Consider the following 17952-nt stretch of genomic DNA (forward strand, 5'->3'; position numbering starts at 1 on the left):
ACCGGCCGTTGATCCAGAACCCCCCAGTACCCTGGGAAAGGTGAGCCTGAGAATCTACACCTGCTCCGAGAGCATCAGTAGCATCTCATGCAGGAACAATGGGAAGTCTTACAGATAGTCCAAAGTGAGAACCTTGCTATTTTCTGAAATTTCCCAACCGTTCCGATTTCATGCTGAGAAGTGGTTTCCCATCCCTACATCAGAAGTTGGTCTTCGGACACGTTCACCTACCTCTGGCCTGGGTACCCCTCAGAGTATTTGTTATTTAAGCAAGAACCCAGAGCCTCTAAGACAGCTCGGCTGGCGAAGTTCTCAGAGGCAATCAGCTCCAGTCCAACCCTCTGTCGGTTACTCTCCTTCTTGATGATGTCGTAAACCTCATGAGAATAAAACAGACACTAAGCATTTGGATATTTTTGTTTATGATTTGGCTCTGATCAAAGCAATAACCTCCAAAAACCGAAGACAATATTATAGACTTATATTTTACCCTCAAAGCTGACTGTCTACCAAATAAACAAATTTAGGGGAAACTGTTAACACTTAAGGAATAGCAGAAATTTTCCTCCAAAAAGCTTACCAACTGGGAAAGAACTAACAGAAGGCAATGGATAAGGAAAACAAAATGAAAATTAATTTTAAAACAAGTATGCCCCTTAATTCTTAACTCTACCCCTTCCTGCCACTCTAACCCTCCCTGAAATGTACTCCCTGCTCCCCTTCCTTAGGAAAAAAGACACTTTAGGCAAATCCATAGGCAAATCAGTAGATATTAGGTTGTCAGGGGTTCAGGACTGGTTGGGGGAGATGGGCAGGACCGCTCACGGACAGGGTTTCCTCCTGGGTGATGAGAATGGTTTAAAATTGAGTGCAGGGATGGTGGCAGCACCCCGTGAATACGCTCATTATATTGTAAATGGGTGAACTATAAGGTAAATGAATTTTAACTCAATAAACCTATTATAAAAACAAAGGATGCCTCTAAACGTCCACATACGCTGCCTCTGAACCAGAAGGAAAGGATCAAATCACAAGGACCTCTCTCTGCCCTCCCCACCACACCTCCATAGAACCCAGCCCAGTTCTCACACAGGCTAGAAACTTCTAAATATTTCAGCTTGCCCTTAAAGGACTTCTAGCCACTTGGTCCATCACAGTCCGTTCAGTGCCTCTAAGACAGACACTCTTACACTAGTCCGTCCCTTGTGAAGTTAATCCACAATTCCAAGTAGAGGTTTCGACAAAAGCCCCTAATCAATTAAAATAAAAAAACCACTGTTCGGCGTCCAGACACTCACCTCAACGTCATTTTCTTTCAGGGGCTGTGCGAGCATCCGACTGTGCGAGGACCAGAGGCTATCATCCTTTTGCCCGCCGTTGACTGAAGTCTCCATTATGCTGGGTGAGGCTGTCTAAAAATGGGGGGGCGGGGGGAGCGTATCATCGTCAGATTTGAATTGAGCCAAATCTTATCTCAACCTGTTCACCCTCCAGTAGCTGAAGTGAGGGCATGTCTTTAGCATCTCCCTCAGAAATGCTTAGTAAGAAATTTCGAAACCACTCCCTGGAACTCCTGGTTCCTTTCTGAACTATGGATGTAAGCTTGCCAGCTTCAACTGACCAATCAGTTCTCCAATCTCTACCTTCTACCCCCCAGGGCCTGCCAGGCTGACCCAGCCTGGAGCGGGCACCATGGCCTCTTCGCAACAGCTCATCTGACCCTTGCTCAAATCGTATGATCTCATGGATATGAAATAATTAGATATGTAAATCCATAAAGTCAGAAACTACCCATTCCCAGGAGCCAGGGTAAGGGGAGGGAATAGGGAGTTAAGGTTTAGTTGGTGCAGTCATAACAATGTGACGGAGGTACAACAATTCAAAGTCATTAACACCACGGAATCCTATATTTGAATGTGGTTAAAAAGACGAAATTTAGGTTGTTAATGTGTTACAAGAATAAAAATTAAAAAACAACTCAAACAGTGAACCCAATTGTAAACTGCAGACTATATGGACAATGGTGTAATTAGAATATTGTTTCATCAGTTGAAACAAAGGTACCCCCACTAATGGAAGTGTTAATAATAGGGACACCTGGTTGTGTAGGGGGTATATGGGAACTCTATTTTCTGCATGATTTTTCTATAAAGTTACAACTTCTTTAATGAAAAAAAAAAAAAGTACTTGCCAACACTGCGTAGATAACTTTTCTTGGTTGCATTTTTTCTTCCCAACTAAATTTTAAGCCCCCGAAGGCAAGGACTAAGTAGACTACGTTTTATGTGACCCACACATTCCAAGACCCTTTGCATAAGCTGAAAATTGTGCAATCCCTGACTTAATATTTCTTATACGAACATACCTATCACACATTTCCTATAAATAAGGCAAACAAACATTTTACTCGCAGTAAGTAAATAAAATTCATAGTAGCAATAATTTTTTAGATTTTAATTCTCTCTCTGCCTTTATTTTTTTTCATATACCTGAATTCACGTGGAGTTTGCATAAAACGAGGCCCTACTGTATATTTTCCCCCTCCCACAGCACCCAGTTCAGAGATACGTGAAGCAGTATTTGCCAAACAACTCTACAAATTAAATTTCAACAGGGAAGGAACTGGTAGGATTTCACGTAATGTCAAAAATTCAGCGTGTAGCAACTTTTCAAGATATTTTCCCTGGGCTGATTCGGAAGCTCACAATGATTAGGTTTCAGGCCAGTGGGATAATCCACCCAGGCTGGCCTCCAGTAACTCTGTATGAAGGACACTTACAGCAAGTGGCTTCCATCTGTTTAGGCCTGGCACATTTCTTCAGGCTCCAGAAAATTACAAACAAGAGTTCTGCTCTAAGAAAGGTCTCTACCAGGTGCCCGATTTCGGTTATCCTATTTCAATTCTAGTAATCCAAGTGCCCACCCCACCCCACCCGATTTCCCAAGTAATGAAAATGAGACTCAGAAAAGTAAAGCACTGTGGCCCGGGGCGGCGTAGCATGTCGCCCACGGGATCAGGATTCAAAGCCAAAAAACATGTTCTAACTACCCCTCGGAGTTTCTGGGGACTGACTAGTTACCACGTGCACCCCTGTTAGAACAAGTTACCACGTGCTTGCACGCACATGCACCCCTGTTAGAAATGCAGGTCGGTTGTACACTTTTAAAAATCTCTATTAGGAAACCGCATTCTGTTCAAACACAGCAGACTAGGAAAGAGATGTTTCTTCTATGGGTTTCTACAAAAAAAAGAATTTATTGCCCCCAGTGGGTAAGCTCACACATTGAACTGGAACCAACTTTCTTAATTAACAGTCAGCAGCTTTTCCCACTAAGTTTGGTTGTTTTCATTTAAAATTTATTTGTCCAACAGCTACCCATGGAGGACCGTCCACTTGCCAGGATTGTTCCATAGTGCAAATGTATACTGGGAAATAAACAGGCTGTATCCCTGCTTACAGGGAAAGGCCTACTGGAGGAGAGGACATTTTCATTGAACAAAAAGCCATCTGTGAAGAAAGTGCCTATTTTCCAAGAGTACACTGTATGATTTATTCAGCAAATATACTCTTTAAGACAAAATTGCCTAACAGCCCGAAACCGCAGGGGTCCTCCTTAATTTCTGATAGAGCTAATATAAAGAAACTAGCAATAATCTTTAACCAGGAAATTCCACAACACAGCCAGTATTTGAATACAAGCAGAACATAATTAGAAATTCAGCAACTCCTGCAAATTGCAAGGCAGTGGGCAAAACACTTAAGATTTAAATTCAACAGAACAATTCCGGCCGAGTTCAGGGCAGAAGCAGCAGAGAGTAGAAATGGTTTGGGGCTCCGAGCCTGGCTGCCTGTTGGTGCTGAGCTTTGCCCCCCACCCCCCATGGCCTGTGCCACCCAAGAAGTTCTGTCTACTAACCACGGGCCGGGTTGGGGCAAAGGGCGCCACATGCAAAGTGCAGTCCCCAAAAATAGGCCTTCCGACCCTAGATCTCCACCCCGGAAGAAAAGTTGCCCTTAAGCACGAACTGCTCAAGGTTAAAAAGGATTTGAAGGTGGCAAGCAATGCAAGGGAGATATTTCTTAACCAGCAAATAACTGAAGTCCACGTGCACACACCCCTCTGTCATGCCAGTCAGAGGTCAGTCACTCCGTGAGAGGCTCCGGGGGGTGGGGGAGGAGGGGCCGGGAGCCAAGGTCTCTATTTGCCTTCAGTACCTTGACTCACTGACTTGGCTTCAGCACATCCACCTGCCGCCCCGTTTGCTGGTGCTTACTGCAAACCTTTTTCTTTTCCAAGACAGTCATTCTCAGACCTGGTCTCTCCTTATCGCCGTGTGAGAAACTATACCTGTTCCTGCCAGGGGTCTCTCCTCCAGTCTAGGGGTGCCGTCCCCACCCTCCATTCAGGATCAAGGAATCCTCCGGATTACAGCCGGTTATCCACATACTTATTAAATTCACACCCCTGCCTGGGGTCCAAAATGAGCGTGTGATCCTTAAGACCCCCACTGCACTCCATGAGCCTACGATGAACTCACTCATTCACTCGCCAAACGTCCCAGAACTGAGTGAGGTGGTGCACGCACAACTCTGAATTCGCCAGAAGACACTGACCATGCGCTGCGGACGGACTGTACTTATCTCCATAAAGAGCGCGCGATCCAGCCCACGAGGCCGAGCCCTGGGGGGAAAGGAGCCGATTTCCACAGAAGCGCACGGACGGGACGACGGGTTTGCTGGACCTACGCAGGCAGCAGGTCTGAAGTCCCGCGGCCCGAATGGCCGGACCCTGGCTCGGGCTGACCACGAGCCGCACAGCCCTCTCCGCGGCCCCCGCCCTGAACAAGAAGACCATTCCCCACCTCTCCCGACCTAGAAGCCCGGAGACCCTACCCGGAGCTTCCTGTCCCGCCGCGATCTAATCGCGCCGGCCTCCGCGGACCCGGGTGCTGGGCCCAGGCGCCGGCTCGCCGGCCGCAGGGACCCCCGCCCCACCCGCGCCCCCACCCGGCGGCCTGGGGACACCGTGCGGGAGCGGGCCCCGCGGAGGCCTGGGATGGGGCCGCCGGGGAAACTGAGGCCTGCGGGCGCGACCTACCGCGAGCCGAACCCGCACCGCAGCTGCTCGGAGCCTGGCCCGCCGCGTGACCGCCGCGCGCGCCCCGAAGCCGAACTTGGCGCGCGGCAGCTCCAGCTCCGCCTGGCGCGACCAATCAGAGCGCGCGGCCGGCCGGAGCCCGCCCCTCCATCACGCGAGCCGATGCCATTGGCTGCGGCGTGGCGGGGACGGGGCTGGCCTCGCGGGGACCACGTGGGGCCTCGGTGCACCTGGGGAGCCCGGCACCCGGAGCAGAGCCGGGCGGCTCCTCCGGGAGGACAACAGCGGAGCTGCCCCGCGTGGGGAGGGCGCTTGGCCCGTGGGGTTTGGGGCGAATCTCGTGGCATGTGCTTAACGTCCCCAGTGTCCCGCAGATGAGCACAGTGCTCATTTAAATGGGACCCAGGTGGGTCGGAGCGCCGCTGGACGTCACTAGGTGTGCAGTCCCAGGCCGGGCACTCCACCTCTAAGTTTCCTATTTCTCACTTTTCAATTGAAGATCTTTTGAATTGGAGGATTAATAAACATTTCTAAAACACTTAGATTCTTTCTGCGCGTAATAAAGACTCAACAAATGTTAGCTATTGTTACTGGTATAGACATCCAAGGGGAATTTTGGAGACCCAAAAATTGAAATTCCAAAAGGTGGAGACAACCCAACTGCCACTCAACAGATGAATGGATAAACAGAATTGGGTATATCCATAAGATAGAATATTATTCAGCCTCAAAGAGAAAAGAAGTTCCAAAACCTTCTACAACACGGTGAACCTCAGAAACAGTGTGCTACATGAAATAAGTAGACACAAAAAGACAAATATGGTCTGATTCCACTTATATGAAATATGGAGAAAGGGCAAATTCATAGAGACAAAGTTTATTAGAGATTAACAGGCTGCGGGAAGAGACTGCTTAATGAGTGCAGAATCAATGGAAAAGATTGGGTGATGTATGGTGGGCATAGCCGTGCGATGTTGTAAAAGTAGTTAATGCCACTGAATTGTACACTTATAAATGGTTAAAATGGCAAATTTTATGTCATGTATATGTTACCCCAATGAAATGTAATAAAAAACAACCCAGGGCCTACATACCCTAGGGAAAAGAGGCCAGACCAAGGCCCCGCTCTACCGAATAGTGTGAACTTCTACAAATCGCTTTCTCTGGGACTCAGTTTGCCCATCAACAAGATGGGCCGGTCATCTCTCAGTCCTCAGCCTAATCACTGCACTTAGTGTGCTGCTCATGACAACAAGCAGTTGTCAAAGTGTTACAACAGGTGTAGCTAGTGTGACGTTAATAAATTGATTTAAAACTGATTCAGAAGAACCCAGGGAAAGACAGTGGGAGAGTCAGGGATCCACGAGGCTGGAGGGAAGTACTTTCATGATTGACCTTTCAGGAGAATTCAGGTTATATACATATTCTTGGAATGATTCTGTTATCAAATAACTCATTTGCTTAGTGGATTCCTTCCCTCCTGTGGCATTTTTAAATTTAATTTAGAGCATTAAGCAGCAGGTAGAATCATTTTCTCCATTTTACAGAGGAAATCACACAGCTGGTGTCACGGAACCAGGATTCGAATTCGGGTCTCACTGTGTGCACATCGCAAATGATGAGCCAGCCTGGAGCTCAGGGAGACCCATGTTAGGTACAGAAGAAATAAAGTCCAAATATTAGAGATGGGTGTGGTATGGGTGAGAATCACAACCACCCACTTGAGTGTACAAGAAATCCACCCACCCCCAGTCCCCATCCAACTTTAATTTTTTTTCAGTGTTTTAACATAATTGTATTACAGTTAGGTAATATTGTGCTGTCCATTTCTGAGTTTTTATATTCAGTCCTGTTGCACAATCTGTATCCCTTCAGCTCCAATTACCCAATATCTTACCCTATTTCTATCTCCTGATGGTCTCTGTTACCAAGGAAATATTCCAAGATTATTCACTAATGCCAGTTCATATCAGTGAGACCATACAGTATTTGTCCTTTTGTTTCTGGCTAATCACACTCAGCATACTGTCCTTAAGGTCCATTCATGTTGTTATATACTTCATAACTTTATTCTGTCTTACAGCTGCATAATATTCCATCTTATGTAAATGTCACAGTTTGTTTAGCCAACTGTCTGTTGATGGACATTTTGGCTGTTTCCATCTCTTGGTAATTGTTAATAATGCTGCTATAAACATTGGTGTGTAAATGTCCATTTGTGTCCTTGGCCTCGTGTCCTTTGAGTAGAGACAGCATATAGATGGGTCCTGTTTTTTTATCCATTCTGCCAGACTATGTCTTTTGATTGGAGAGTTTAATCCATTAACATTCAGTGTTATTACTGCATGGGTAGTACTTTCTTCTAGTATTTTGCCTTCTGGATTTTGTATGTCATATCTAATTTTCCTTCTTTTTACCTTTACTCATAGTCTTCCTTTCTACACTCTTCTCCACATCTCTCTCTTCTGTCTTCGTATCTGTCTCTAGTATTCCCTTTAGTATTTCTTGCAGAGCTGGTCTCTTGGTCACAAATTCTCTCAGTGACTTTTTTTCTAAAAATGCTTTAATTTCTCCTTCATTTTTGAAGGACAGTTTTGCTGGATATAGAATTCTTGGTTGGCAGTTTCTCTCTTTTAATAATTTAAATATATTATCCCACTGTCTTCTCGCCTCCATGGTTTCTGCTGAGAGATCTGCGCATAGTCTTATTGGGCTCCCCTTGTATGTGATGGATTGCTTTTCTCTTGCTGCTTTCAAGATCCTCTCTTTCTCTTTGACCTCTGACATTCTGATTATTAAATGTCTTGGAGTATGTCTCTTTGGATCTATTCTCTTTGGGGTACGCTGCACTTCTTGGATCTGTAATTTTAAGTCTTTCGTAAGAGTTGGGAAATTTTCAGTGATAATTTCCTCCATTAGTTTTTCTCCTCCTTTTCCCTTCTCTTCTCCTTCTGGGACACCCACAACACGTATATTCATGCGCTTCATATTGTCCTTCAATTCCCTGAGTCCCTGCTCATATTTTTCCCTTTTTTCCCCTATAGTTTCTGTTTCTTGTCGGATTTCAGATGTTCCGTCTTCCAGTTCAGAAATCCTATGTTCTGTCTCTCGAAATCTACCATTGTAGGTTTCCATTGTTTTTTTCATCTCTTCTACTGTGTCTTTCATTCCCATAAGTTCTGTGATTTGTTTTCTCAGACTTTCAGTTTCTTCTTTTTGTTCTTTCCTTGCCTTCTTTATATCCTCCCTCAGTTCATTGGTTTGGTTTTTGATGAGGTTTTCCATGTCTGTTCGTACATTCTGAATTAATTGTTTCAGCTCCTGTATGGCATTTGAATTGTTGGTTTGTTCCTTTGACTGGGCCCTATCTTCAGCTTTCCTAGTGTGATTTGTTATTTTTTGCTGGCGTCTAGGCATTTAATTACCTTAATTAGTTTATTCTTGAGATTGCTTGCACTTCTTTTATCTAGGGTTTTCTTGCTGGATGAATTTGTTGTCTCTCTGTTCTTTGACATCCCGTTCAGCTTTATCTGAACCTTTAGCTTAAGTTTTGTTTAACAGAGGAGAATTTTTCAGGTCTTGTTTTCTTGTTTCTTGCCCTGTTGTATGGTGCCTTTTCCCCCCCACCCTTAGGAGTGTCTAATTAGGTATTATAGACCACAGCCGGATTTTCCCAGACCAAACTGGCCTCCTATCAGGAGGAAAGAGTCACCTGCGTCGGTTTTCCCTGAGGGTGAGACCCAGCAGGTTGAAAGACTTTCCTGTGAAGTCTCTGGACTCTGCTTTTCTTATCCTGCCCAGTATGTGGCACTTGGCTGACTGCAGGTCCCACCAGCTTAAGATGATGCGGTACCTTTAACTTTGGCAGACTCTCCCTGCTGGGGGCATGGTGGAGACAGAGGAGAGGTTGTAGGCTGGTTTTAATGGCTTCAAATTACCAAGCCCTGGTGTCTGAATTCCTTGATGGAGGGATTCCACCTGGGTGGGGCTTCACCCCTCCCCTGGGGAAGGCACAAGCTCCAGATAAGCCCCCAAAAGAGCTCACTTCTGCCTGTGCCTGGGGCAGTTGCAGCCTGAAAAGTCCTGCCGCTGTATCCAGAGGCAGTCAAGCCTTTGTAGATACACAGCCACAGAAACCTCTGTTTCCTTCTTTTTTTTTCCCCCCCTTTTTCTGTCAGTCCTGCCCCCTTGGTGCCGGGGCAAAAATGAGCAACCTCTGCTTTGATCAGGTTCACCTAAGCTGGGGGCCTATTTTTAGTAGTCAGAATTTGTTAACTAGTTTCATAATTGGCGTTTGATTGTGCCCAGTCCCTGCTGCTGGTAAAGTCCTTTCCTTTCCCCTCTGGGAAGCAGCCTGTGGGGGAGGGGCGCTGGCCACTGCAGCTTTGGGAACTCACGGTTCTGGGGGGTGCTCGCAGCTGGTCCAGCTGGTCCAGACTGGGGTATGCTGTGTGTCTGGTCACTATCGTGGCTCCAGGAGCTGTTCTGTACTGTTTCTGGTTATTTAGTAGTTGTTCTGGAGGACGAACTAAAATGCGCACATTGCTAAGCTGCCATCTTGACCCAGAAGTCCCAACCTTAATTTTAAGCCCTCATTTCTCCAAGTGTCCTGAGCTTGTTCAGTCACTTCACGGGCTTCCCTCCTGCTCTTGACATTGTGTCTCAGTTCCAAGGAGGTAAGTGGTGTCATGGCCATGGGCTGGGGCTCCTTCCGTGTCATCATCTACTTGCCTCAGCTGGTATCCGTGGCGCATCCCGCCCTTGGCCTTGGTCTTGGGTCATCTGTCCGCTGTGGTGTGTGCTCCCAGTACCCGGTCCCAGGGGCTCTGTGATGCTGGCATCTTCCTGATGCGCCCACCCCCCTCGGGACCAGGCCAGGGGATGAGAAATGGCCTATTGCGTGTCTCCCGCCTCATGGCTGCTTCTCCTGACTATGACTGATGAAAGGATTGATGTCACGCAGGGTACATTCTTTGAACAAAATAGAACCAAACAAGAAATCAGTAACAGAAAGATAAGACAAAGCTCCAGCCACTTGGAAACTAAATCACACGCTTCCAAATACCATAATACCATAAAGTTCGAAGAGGAAGTCTCAAGAGAAAGGAAAAACATTGAACTGAGTGAAAATGAAAATGTAACATTTAAAACTTTGGGGGACACAACTGCAACAGTGCTGAGAGGGAAATTTATGGCACTAAATGCTTACATTAGAAAAGAAGAGAGAGAAGTCTCATATCAAACATTTAAGCTCCCAACTTAAGAAATTAGAAAAAGAATTAAAAAGCAAACCCAAAGAAAACAGAAAGAAGGAATGAAAGAAATAAAAGAAAGAAGGAAATAAAGAGCAGAAACCTGATCTTCTGTCTAAATGTTCCATCTATTGATGAATGGTGTATTGAAGTCTCCAACTAATATTGTAGAGACGTCTGCTTCTCCCTTCAACTTTGCCAGTGTTTGCCTCATGTATTCTGGGGTACCCTGGTTATATGCATAATTATTTATGGTTGTTATTTCTTCTTGGTGGAGTGCCCCTTTTATTAATATATAATGTCCTTCTTTGTCTCTTATAACAGTTTTGCATTTAAAGCCTATGCAGTCTGATATTAGTAGAGCTACCCCAAGCTCTTTTTTTTTTTTTTTTTTGGTTACTGTTTGCATGGAACATCTTTTCCCAGCCTTTCACTTTCAGCCTGTTCGTGTCCTCGGGTGAGTTTCTTGTAGACAGCATATAGATGGATCATTTTTTCTATCCATTCTGTCAACTGTGGCTTTTGATCGTGGATTGTGGATGTTTCATACATTTATATTCAATTTATTACAGTAATGGCAGTCCTTATTTCAACCATTTTATCCCTCAGCTTTTATATGTCATATTTTATTTGTTTTTCTTTTTACCCTTTTAGTTACTCTTACTGATAATCTTCATTTTTACTCTCTCCTCCAAGACCCTCTCTCCTGACTTTTCCTTTCAGCCGGCAGAACTCCCTGTACAATTTCTTGTAGGGCTGATCTCTTGTTAACAAACTCTCTCAGATTCTGTTTATCTGTGACTATTTAAAATGCTCACTTTTTTTCCTCTTTTAGTGTAATTTTATTGAGATATATTCACACACCATACAATCCATCCAAAGTATATAATCTTTGGCTCACAGGATTGTCACAACTTTGTGCATTCATCACCACAATCAATTTTAGAACATGTTCATTACTCCAGGCAAAAAACCCAAAATATCCCATACCCCTTATCCCCCATATCCTTGATGTGGTACATTTGCTCCTGTTGATGAAAGATATTAAGATATTACCGTGAATATAATCCATAGTTCACAATGGGTGCGTTTTCCCATATGCCACTCTATTATTAACTCCTTATGATAGATTCATGCATTTGTTCTAGTTCATGGAGGAAAATGTTTATATTTGCACAGTTACACACAGCTCTGCCACAGGATTTACTGAGTTGTCCTGTCCCATGTTTAACCTCTGGCTTTCCTTCTGGTGACATATGTAGCTCTGAACTTCCCAGTCACCCACACTCACACACAAAGTCAGCATTGTTCATTAAACTCACAATAACGTGCTGCCATCACCTCTACCCGTTTTAACACATTTAAATTCAACCTACTTAAAACTTCTGCATCTCTTAGACAACTGCTCCCATTCTCTAGTTTCTTTCTCTCCCATATAACCTGTGTTCTGTATTTTATGCTTAGGACTTTACATGGAATAATTAGTTCATATTAGTGACATCATACAATAGTCATCCTTTTGCATCTGATGTATTTCACTCAACATAAGTCCTCAAGGTTCATCCATGTTATCGCATGCCACAGGACTTCATTCCTTCTCACTACTGAATAACAATCCATCATATGTTTATACTCCTTTTCTTTTCTTTCTTTTTTTTTTTTGCATGGGCAGGCATCAGAAATTGAACCCGGGTCCCTGGCGTGGCAGGTGAGAACGCTGCCTGCTGAGCCACCGTGGCCCGCCCTATAGTACATTTTGTTTATCCATTCTTCCACATTTTTGAAGGACAGTTTTGTTGGATAAAGAATTCTTGGCTAGCAGTTTTTCTCTTTTTAAGTATACTAAACATATGCTACCACTGCCTCCTCGTCTCCATGTTTCTGATGAGAAATTGACATTTAGTCTTATTGAGCATCCCTTGTGTATGATGAATGGCTTTTCTCCTGCAGCTTTCAGAACTCTCTCTTTATCTTTGGCATTTTACATTCTGATTAGTATGTTTTGGAATAGATCGATTCAGATTTATTCTGTCTGGAGTACACTGTGCATCTTGAATATTTTTATTTTTCTTTCATAAGAAAAATTTTTTTCTTATATTTTTATATCTTTTTATATCTTTCATAAGAATTGGGAAATTTACAGCCTTCATTCCCTCAATATTCCTTTTGCTCCTGTGGTAGTTCGATTCAGTTGTCAACTTGGCCAGGTGAAGGCACCTAGTTCTATTGCTGTGGACATGAGCCAATGGTACGTGAACCTCATCTGTTGCTAATTACATCTGCAGTCAGCTAGGAGGCATGTCTGCTGCAATGAATGACGTTCGACTTAATTGGCTGGTGCTTAAACGGGAGAACGCAACGTAGCACACAGCCCAAGCCGCTCAGCACACCTTATCTCAGCACTCACAGCTCAGCCCAGGCCTTTGGAGATGCAGAAAGAAGTCACCCCGGGGAGAGTTGTTGGAACCTGGAGGCTTGGAGAGAAGGCCAGCAGAGATTACCCTGAGCCTTCACACATAAGAAAGAACCTCAGTTGAAAATTAGCTGCCTTTCCTTTGAAGGACTGACAAAATAAATCCCCTTTTATTGAAAGCCAATCCGTCTCTGATGCATTCCAGCAGCTAGCGAACTAGAACAACCCCTTTTCCTTTCTCTTCTCCTTCCAGAATGCCCAAGATGAATATGTTTGTGGGCTTTGGGCTGTCATTCAATTCCCTGTGACCCTGCTCAAATTTTTCTGTTCTTTTCTCTCTGTCCTTCTGTCTGTAAGATTTCAAATGTCCTGTCTTCTAATCCACGGAGCTTTTCTCCTGCTTGTTGAAATGTGCTGTTGTATGTCTCTAGTTTATTTTTAATCTCTTCTAGTGCATGTTTCATTCCAATAATATGTTCTATTACTTTTCCCTGTGTGATTTCAAATTCTTCTTTATGCTCACTCAGTGTCTTCTTAATATCCTTTATGTCATTAGCCATATTTTCCTTCATCTCCTTGAATTGATTTAGGAGATTTGTTAGACCATCTCTGATTAGTTGTTTCAAACTCTGTGTCTCCTCCAACTTTTTAGTTTGTTACTTTGGGTCAAGACACCTGATTATCTTTTTTTTGTTTGTTTTTTTCTGCTCAGACCTATAGTTCTGTTTTATTTTAACGTATTTTTAAATCATATTAAGTCATTACACAGGTCTTTAAAGAAATCAAATAGTGCCAAAAGGCTTGAAACCAAGAAGAAAGGTAAAAAAAAAAATAGTAGCCATACACCACCTGCAGTCCATAAACACTACCCTTTTACTGTTGTTTTTTTATTGTATCTCCTTCCTTATTTCTAAATCATGTGCATATAGGGCTTTTTAAAAATAGTGCTCTTTTTTTTCACATTGAGAAAGCTTTATTGTCATACAGTCATCTTCAAGAAACATGTTTCTTTTGCTGTGTTGATTTTACATATTCTTTATTGAATTTCCTATCATGGTAAACAAAAATTTTAGCTCACAAACCCCTCATCTTCTCAAGGTAATTTTTGTAAATCCCCATTCATTATAAAACACTATAATTATATAAACATTTCTCTGAACCAAGTCATTCATCAAATCAAAATGTTTTTCTTATATAACTTCTTTTTCCCTAGAGGTTATACGGCTTTGTTTTTGTTGTTACTGTTTTGTTTTTTATCGTTTGCTTAATTTTCCTTGAATATCTGGTTAAGCCAACCTACATCCTCCAAAAACCATGCAACATACATTGCAATATAATTTTTCTATACGACCAAATGTATCAGATGATCTCAAAGTATTAATTTTTCCCTGGAGATGTCCCTCCTGGAGCCCTCCTTTCTCCTCACTCCATCTGGACTGATTGTACTTGAGACCAGCTCCATAGAAATCACCCCCAAACTTGCTCTCGCTAGAGAGCATCCTGGTAACTGTTTTCACCTGTCTTCTGTGTCAGAGCCTGTTTCCGAGATCTCTTATCTTCCACTTTCTTTAGTTTTCTTCCATTCTTAAGTAGCTTTTTGAGAAATAGGAACCCAGTGATAATCTTTTCACACTTTGATGTTTGAAAAGTCTTTTTTCTTCCTCACACTTCATAATTTGACTTGGTATAGGATTCTGGACTGGAAATTATATTTCCTCTGAATTTTGAAGGCACTTTTCTGTTCTCTTTTCTGGAAGTGCAATACCATTTTGACACCCGATCCTTTGTTTGTAATCTCGTTTTCCCATCTGGAAACTACCAGGGTAAGTCTCTCTACCTCTTTCATTCTAAACTGAACGTTTAGGTTAAAGTACAATCAGTCCAGATGGAATGAGGAGAAAGGAGGGCTCCAGGAGGGACATCTACAGGAAAAAACTAATGCTTTGAGATCGTCAATGCATTTGGTCATGTTTAAAAATTATATTGCAATGTGTCTTGCATAGTTGTTGGAGGGTGGAGGTTGTCTTAGCCACGCATGCCTGATAGGCCCCAGGTGGAAACTTTGAATTTGCAGAACATGCCTTGCAGTTATGAAGGACTTTATCTTATGTCTTTGTTAATTTTCTCCCCTGTTTCTCTGTTCTTCCCATTCTTTCTCTCTTTCTTTATTCAGTCAGACGTTAAACTTCCTTGAAGGAGCCTCTCATTTTATTATTTCTTCCCTATTAGCTATCTTTTTTTTTTTTTGTTCTACTTTTAGATTGATCTTTCAAACATTTTACTGAAATTATTATTTCAGCTATCACATATATAAGTCCCAACAATTTTGTCTTTATCTCTGAATATTTCTTTTTTTAGAGGCATCCTGTTCCTGTTTCGTGGACACTATATCTTCACAGATTTTAATGATAGTTTTTGAAATGTTCTTCAGTTTTGCACTGTCCTGCCTTCCTTTTCCTATCTGATGTTCCCATTCCTCAAATGTCACGTAACCCCTGGCTATCGACAAAGCTGACCGGAAACTCACCGAGTTGCATGGAGGGTTGTCAACGAATGGACTTCACCTTAAGGCGAGTTTTTCAGGTACAGGTACCCGAATGTCACTGGAGCCACTGCCAGGCTGGCAACATGCAGCTGAACCCCAATCCAGGTTCGTTAGTCTTGAAATGGAAAGAATTTAGAGATGACAGGGCCAGTAGGAATCAGTGGTAAACTTTATTAAAGGGAAGGAGACTGCACATTGAAGAGGTTAATGCGGACGTGGCCAAGGGAGGGGCGTGCACTGAGTGGAGTAGGCCAGCTTGTTTTATAGGAAAGTTTTGTTGGTAGCAGGTTTCCACAGTAACCTTTGAATACCAGGTGTCCTGTTTGTTCTAGGAGGAGACTGGCTAGGTGAAATTCATGATTTGTTGTCACACACCTAAAATTTGTCTTTGGACAGATGATTAACAATCTTTATGACCCTGTGCTTCCTATCATTAGGAATTTGTTTTGGGCCCATGATTTTCTAAGCTTTTATGGTTTGGGGAAGTCTCAACAATTTGGGGAGGTTTTGGGACTTTAGGGGAAATTTTTGTCCCAGGAAATTTGCAACTGAAGTTTGCAGTTTGCATTAGTTTCTTTGGAGCTGGATAAGAAATAAGGAATTTACAATTGTCTTGAGACAGTTTACAAGTTTAACCTCGGTATTTTTATATAACTTTATGAGTTCATGTGTATCTCCTCAGTATTATTGTTGTACAACTTTATGGATTTATGTGTATTCATGTGTATCATCTTGTGAATTTATGTACGAAATTATGAACTCCTAACGTATATACAAAGCAGGGAGTAGAACAAAATGTCTGCGGCGTCTGTCTGCACTTGGTCACGCCTGCAGACCCCTGCCTCGGGTCACATCCGCAGAGCAGGGGTCCTCTACGCACATCCCACCTCAGACAAAAGGAATCCCATACCTTTCCAGTGTTTACCACCCTTTCCCATAGTAACTCCTGCCTCTCTCACTAGCCTATGTAATCCGGAACCCAAGAGTACTCGGGGCTCAGACTTTGGACAAAGAGTCCTCTGTGTCAGCCGGCAATAAAGTTTTGACCACTTCTCAGAGGCTCGTGCTTTCTTGGGTAAACGGAGTTTCCACTACTTCAGTCTGTTCACTCTTTCAGAGCAGAATAGGAAGCCAGGGACGTGCAGTTGTGCTGTTTCAGCCTGCTTCATCAGGCTGACAGGTCTACTCTAAGGCATTCGTATGTTCAATGATGATGATCCCCTAAACCCCCCCACCTAAACGTGGCTGCCCGTTGCTCTGGCGCTGGGTGCTGGACAAGGGTTGAATGCAGTGTGCAGACATTCATTTACTTCTCCTATTTTCAGTAGGGAAATTCATGAGGGATTTTCATTCCTTCTCTTCTCTGGGACTAGGGTCTGATGGAGCCAGGTAGGGATGTGAGGCGGTTTCCTTACAGGCACACAAAGCCCTTGCTCTCAGTGCCTCCTCATGCTGCTTCTCCAGGAAGTATATCCCCATTCCTAAAACTCCCTAGAGTTGGCATGGGGGCAGGGCACTGAAATAGCTTTGCACGGCTCCTTCCCCCACCACACCTGCATTCGCTGGGTTACCGACACCTGCCAGCTGCATCAAAGATGGTTTGTGTATTCCTTGTCCACACCATTCTTGGGCAATGGGAACAGAACTGTGCCTTTGGCCTTTGCTGGGGTACACGGCTCACCTTAGGAACGCAGGGGAGTCTAACACCCTAACACCGGTGACTCAGAGGGAGGCTCTGCGGGCCATCGCTGGGCCATAGAAAACTGTCTTCTCTGCCACCCACAGTGAAGTGCCTTCCAAGACGTTGCCCACTGTCTTTATTTCCTTCAAGGTCAGACCCACCGGCCACCCACCGCCCCTGTGGCCCCTGCTGCTCGCGCGGAACTGGCTCACGACCTCGCCCTGCCTCACCTGTGCTGCCATTCCCCACCCCCTGGACCACATTCCCGCCTCCGCAAATGCGGAGTTGGCCGGAGCTGCCCTACACACAGTGGGTGTGTACCCACTGTGTGCTCTGATCATCGACTCCGATGCCTCCTTCCTCTCTCCTGCCTAGTGTTTTCTTGTTAATTGGCTTTGTCTTAAGGCTTCTTTGGCACTTGGTTCAACTTACTGTAGATCCTTAGAACTGCCCATGTTTAACTGATGCCAACAGGCCAGGGACCCAGGAAGTGAGTGCAGACCAGTTCCCTAGGGTCCTGGGGAGAGGGTCAGGAAAGGCCTTCAAATGTTTTTGTTTTTTTCCCTTTTGCTTCTAAGGTGCAATTTCCTGGCTGGCCCAGCATATGGCGCTCTTCAGAAACCTTTTCCCCTCAGGACCCGGTGTATTTCCTGGGTGTTGTGCTGGAATCCTTGCTCCCAGCAGGCTAGAAGCAGGATTCAGAGCTGGGACTCAGCCGTCCACACCTGCTGCCCAGAAGCCACACTCAGCCCTCATCCACACTCCACCCCACCTCCTGTCCCCAGGGAGAGGCCTCAGGGCCTGCAAGTCCAGGACAGCCAGCCATGCCCTACCCGAGGCCAGCCTGGAAGGGGTGCGGGTACTAGCCACTTCCACCAGGGTGATTCCGCTTTTGCTGTAGGTTCTCAGTCTCCCAACCTCCTCTTTCCTGAATGCCGTGCAGTCTTCTCCTCATCTCTGA

The 17952-nt window shown here is 44.3% G+C and overlaps 1 protein-coding gene across 3 annotated transcripts in view; it reads right to left on the reverse strand.

Annotated features, from left to right (window-relative positions):
- Positions 1-5175, reverse strand: part of SHMT1 (serine hydroxymethyltransferase 1) — a 29320-nt gene extending 24145 nt beyond the window's left edge. For 2 of the 3 annotated variants that reach the window (XM_077163425.1, XM_077163424.1), the window contains exons 1-3: positions 5101-5175; positions 1299-1412; positions 232-377 (exon numbers count right to left, since the gene is read on the reverse strand). In XM_077163425.1, coding sequence (XP_077019540.1) covers positions 232-377; positions 1299-1394 — 242 coding nt within the window. In that variant the 5' untranslated portion in view covers positions 1395-1412; positions 5101-5175. The remainder of the gene's footprint in view (positions 1-231; positions 378-1298; positions 1413-5100) is intronic. The other variant, XM_077163426.1, reaches the window with a different exon arrangement.
- Between the last annotated feature and the right edge of the window lie 12777 nt (positions 5176-17952).

Source organism: Tamandua tetradactyla, chromosome 6, assembly GCF_023851605.1.
Source record: "Tamandua tetradactyla isolate mTamTet1 chromosome 6, mTamTet1.pri, whole genome shotgun sequence".
NCBI lineage: Eukaryota > Metazoa > Chordata > Mammalia > Pilosa > Myrmecophagidae > Tamandua > Tamandua tetradactyla.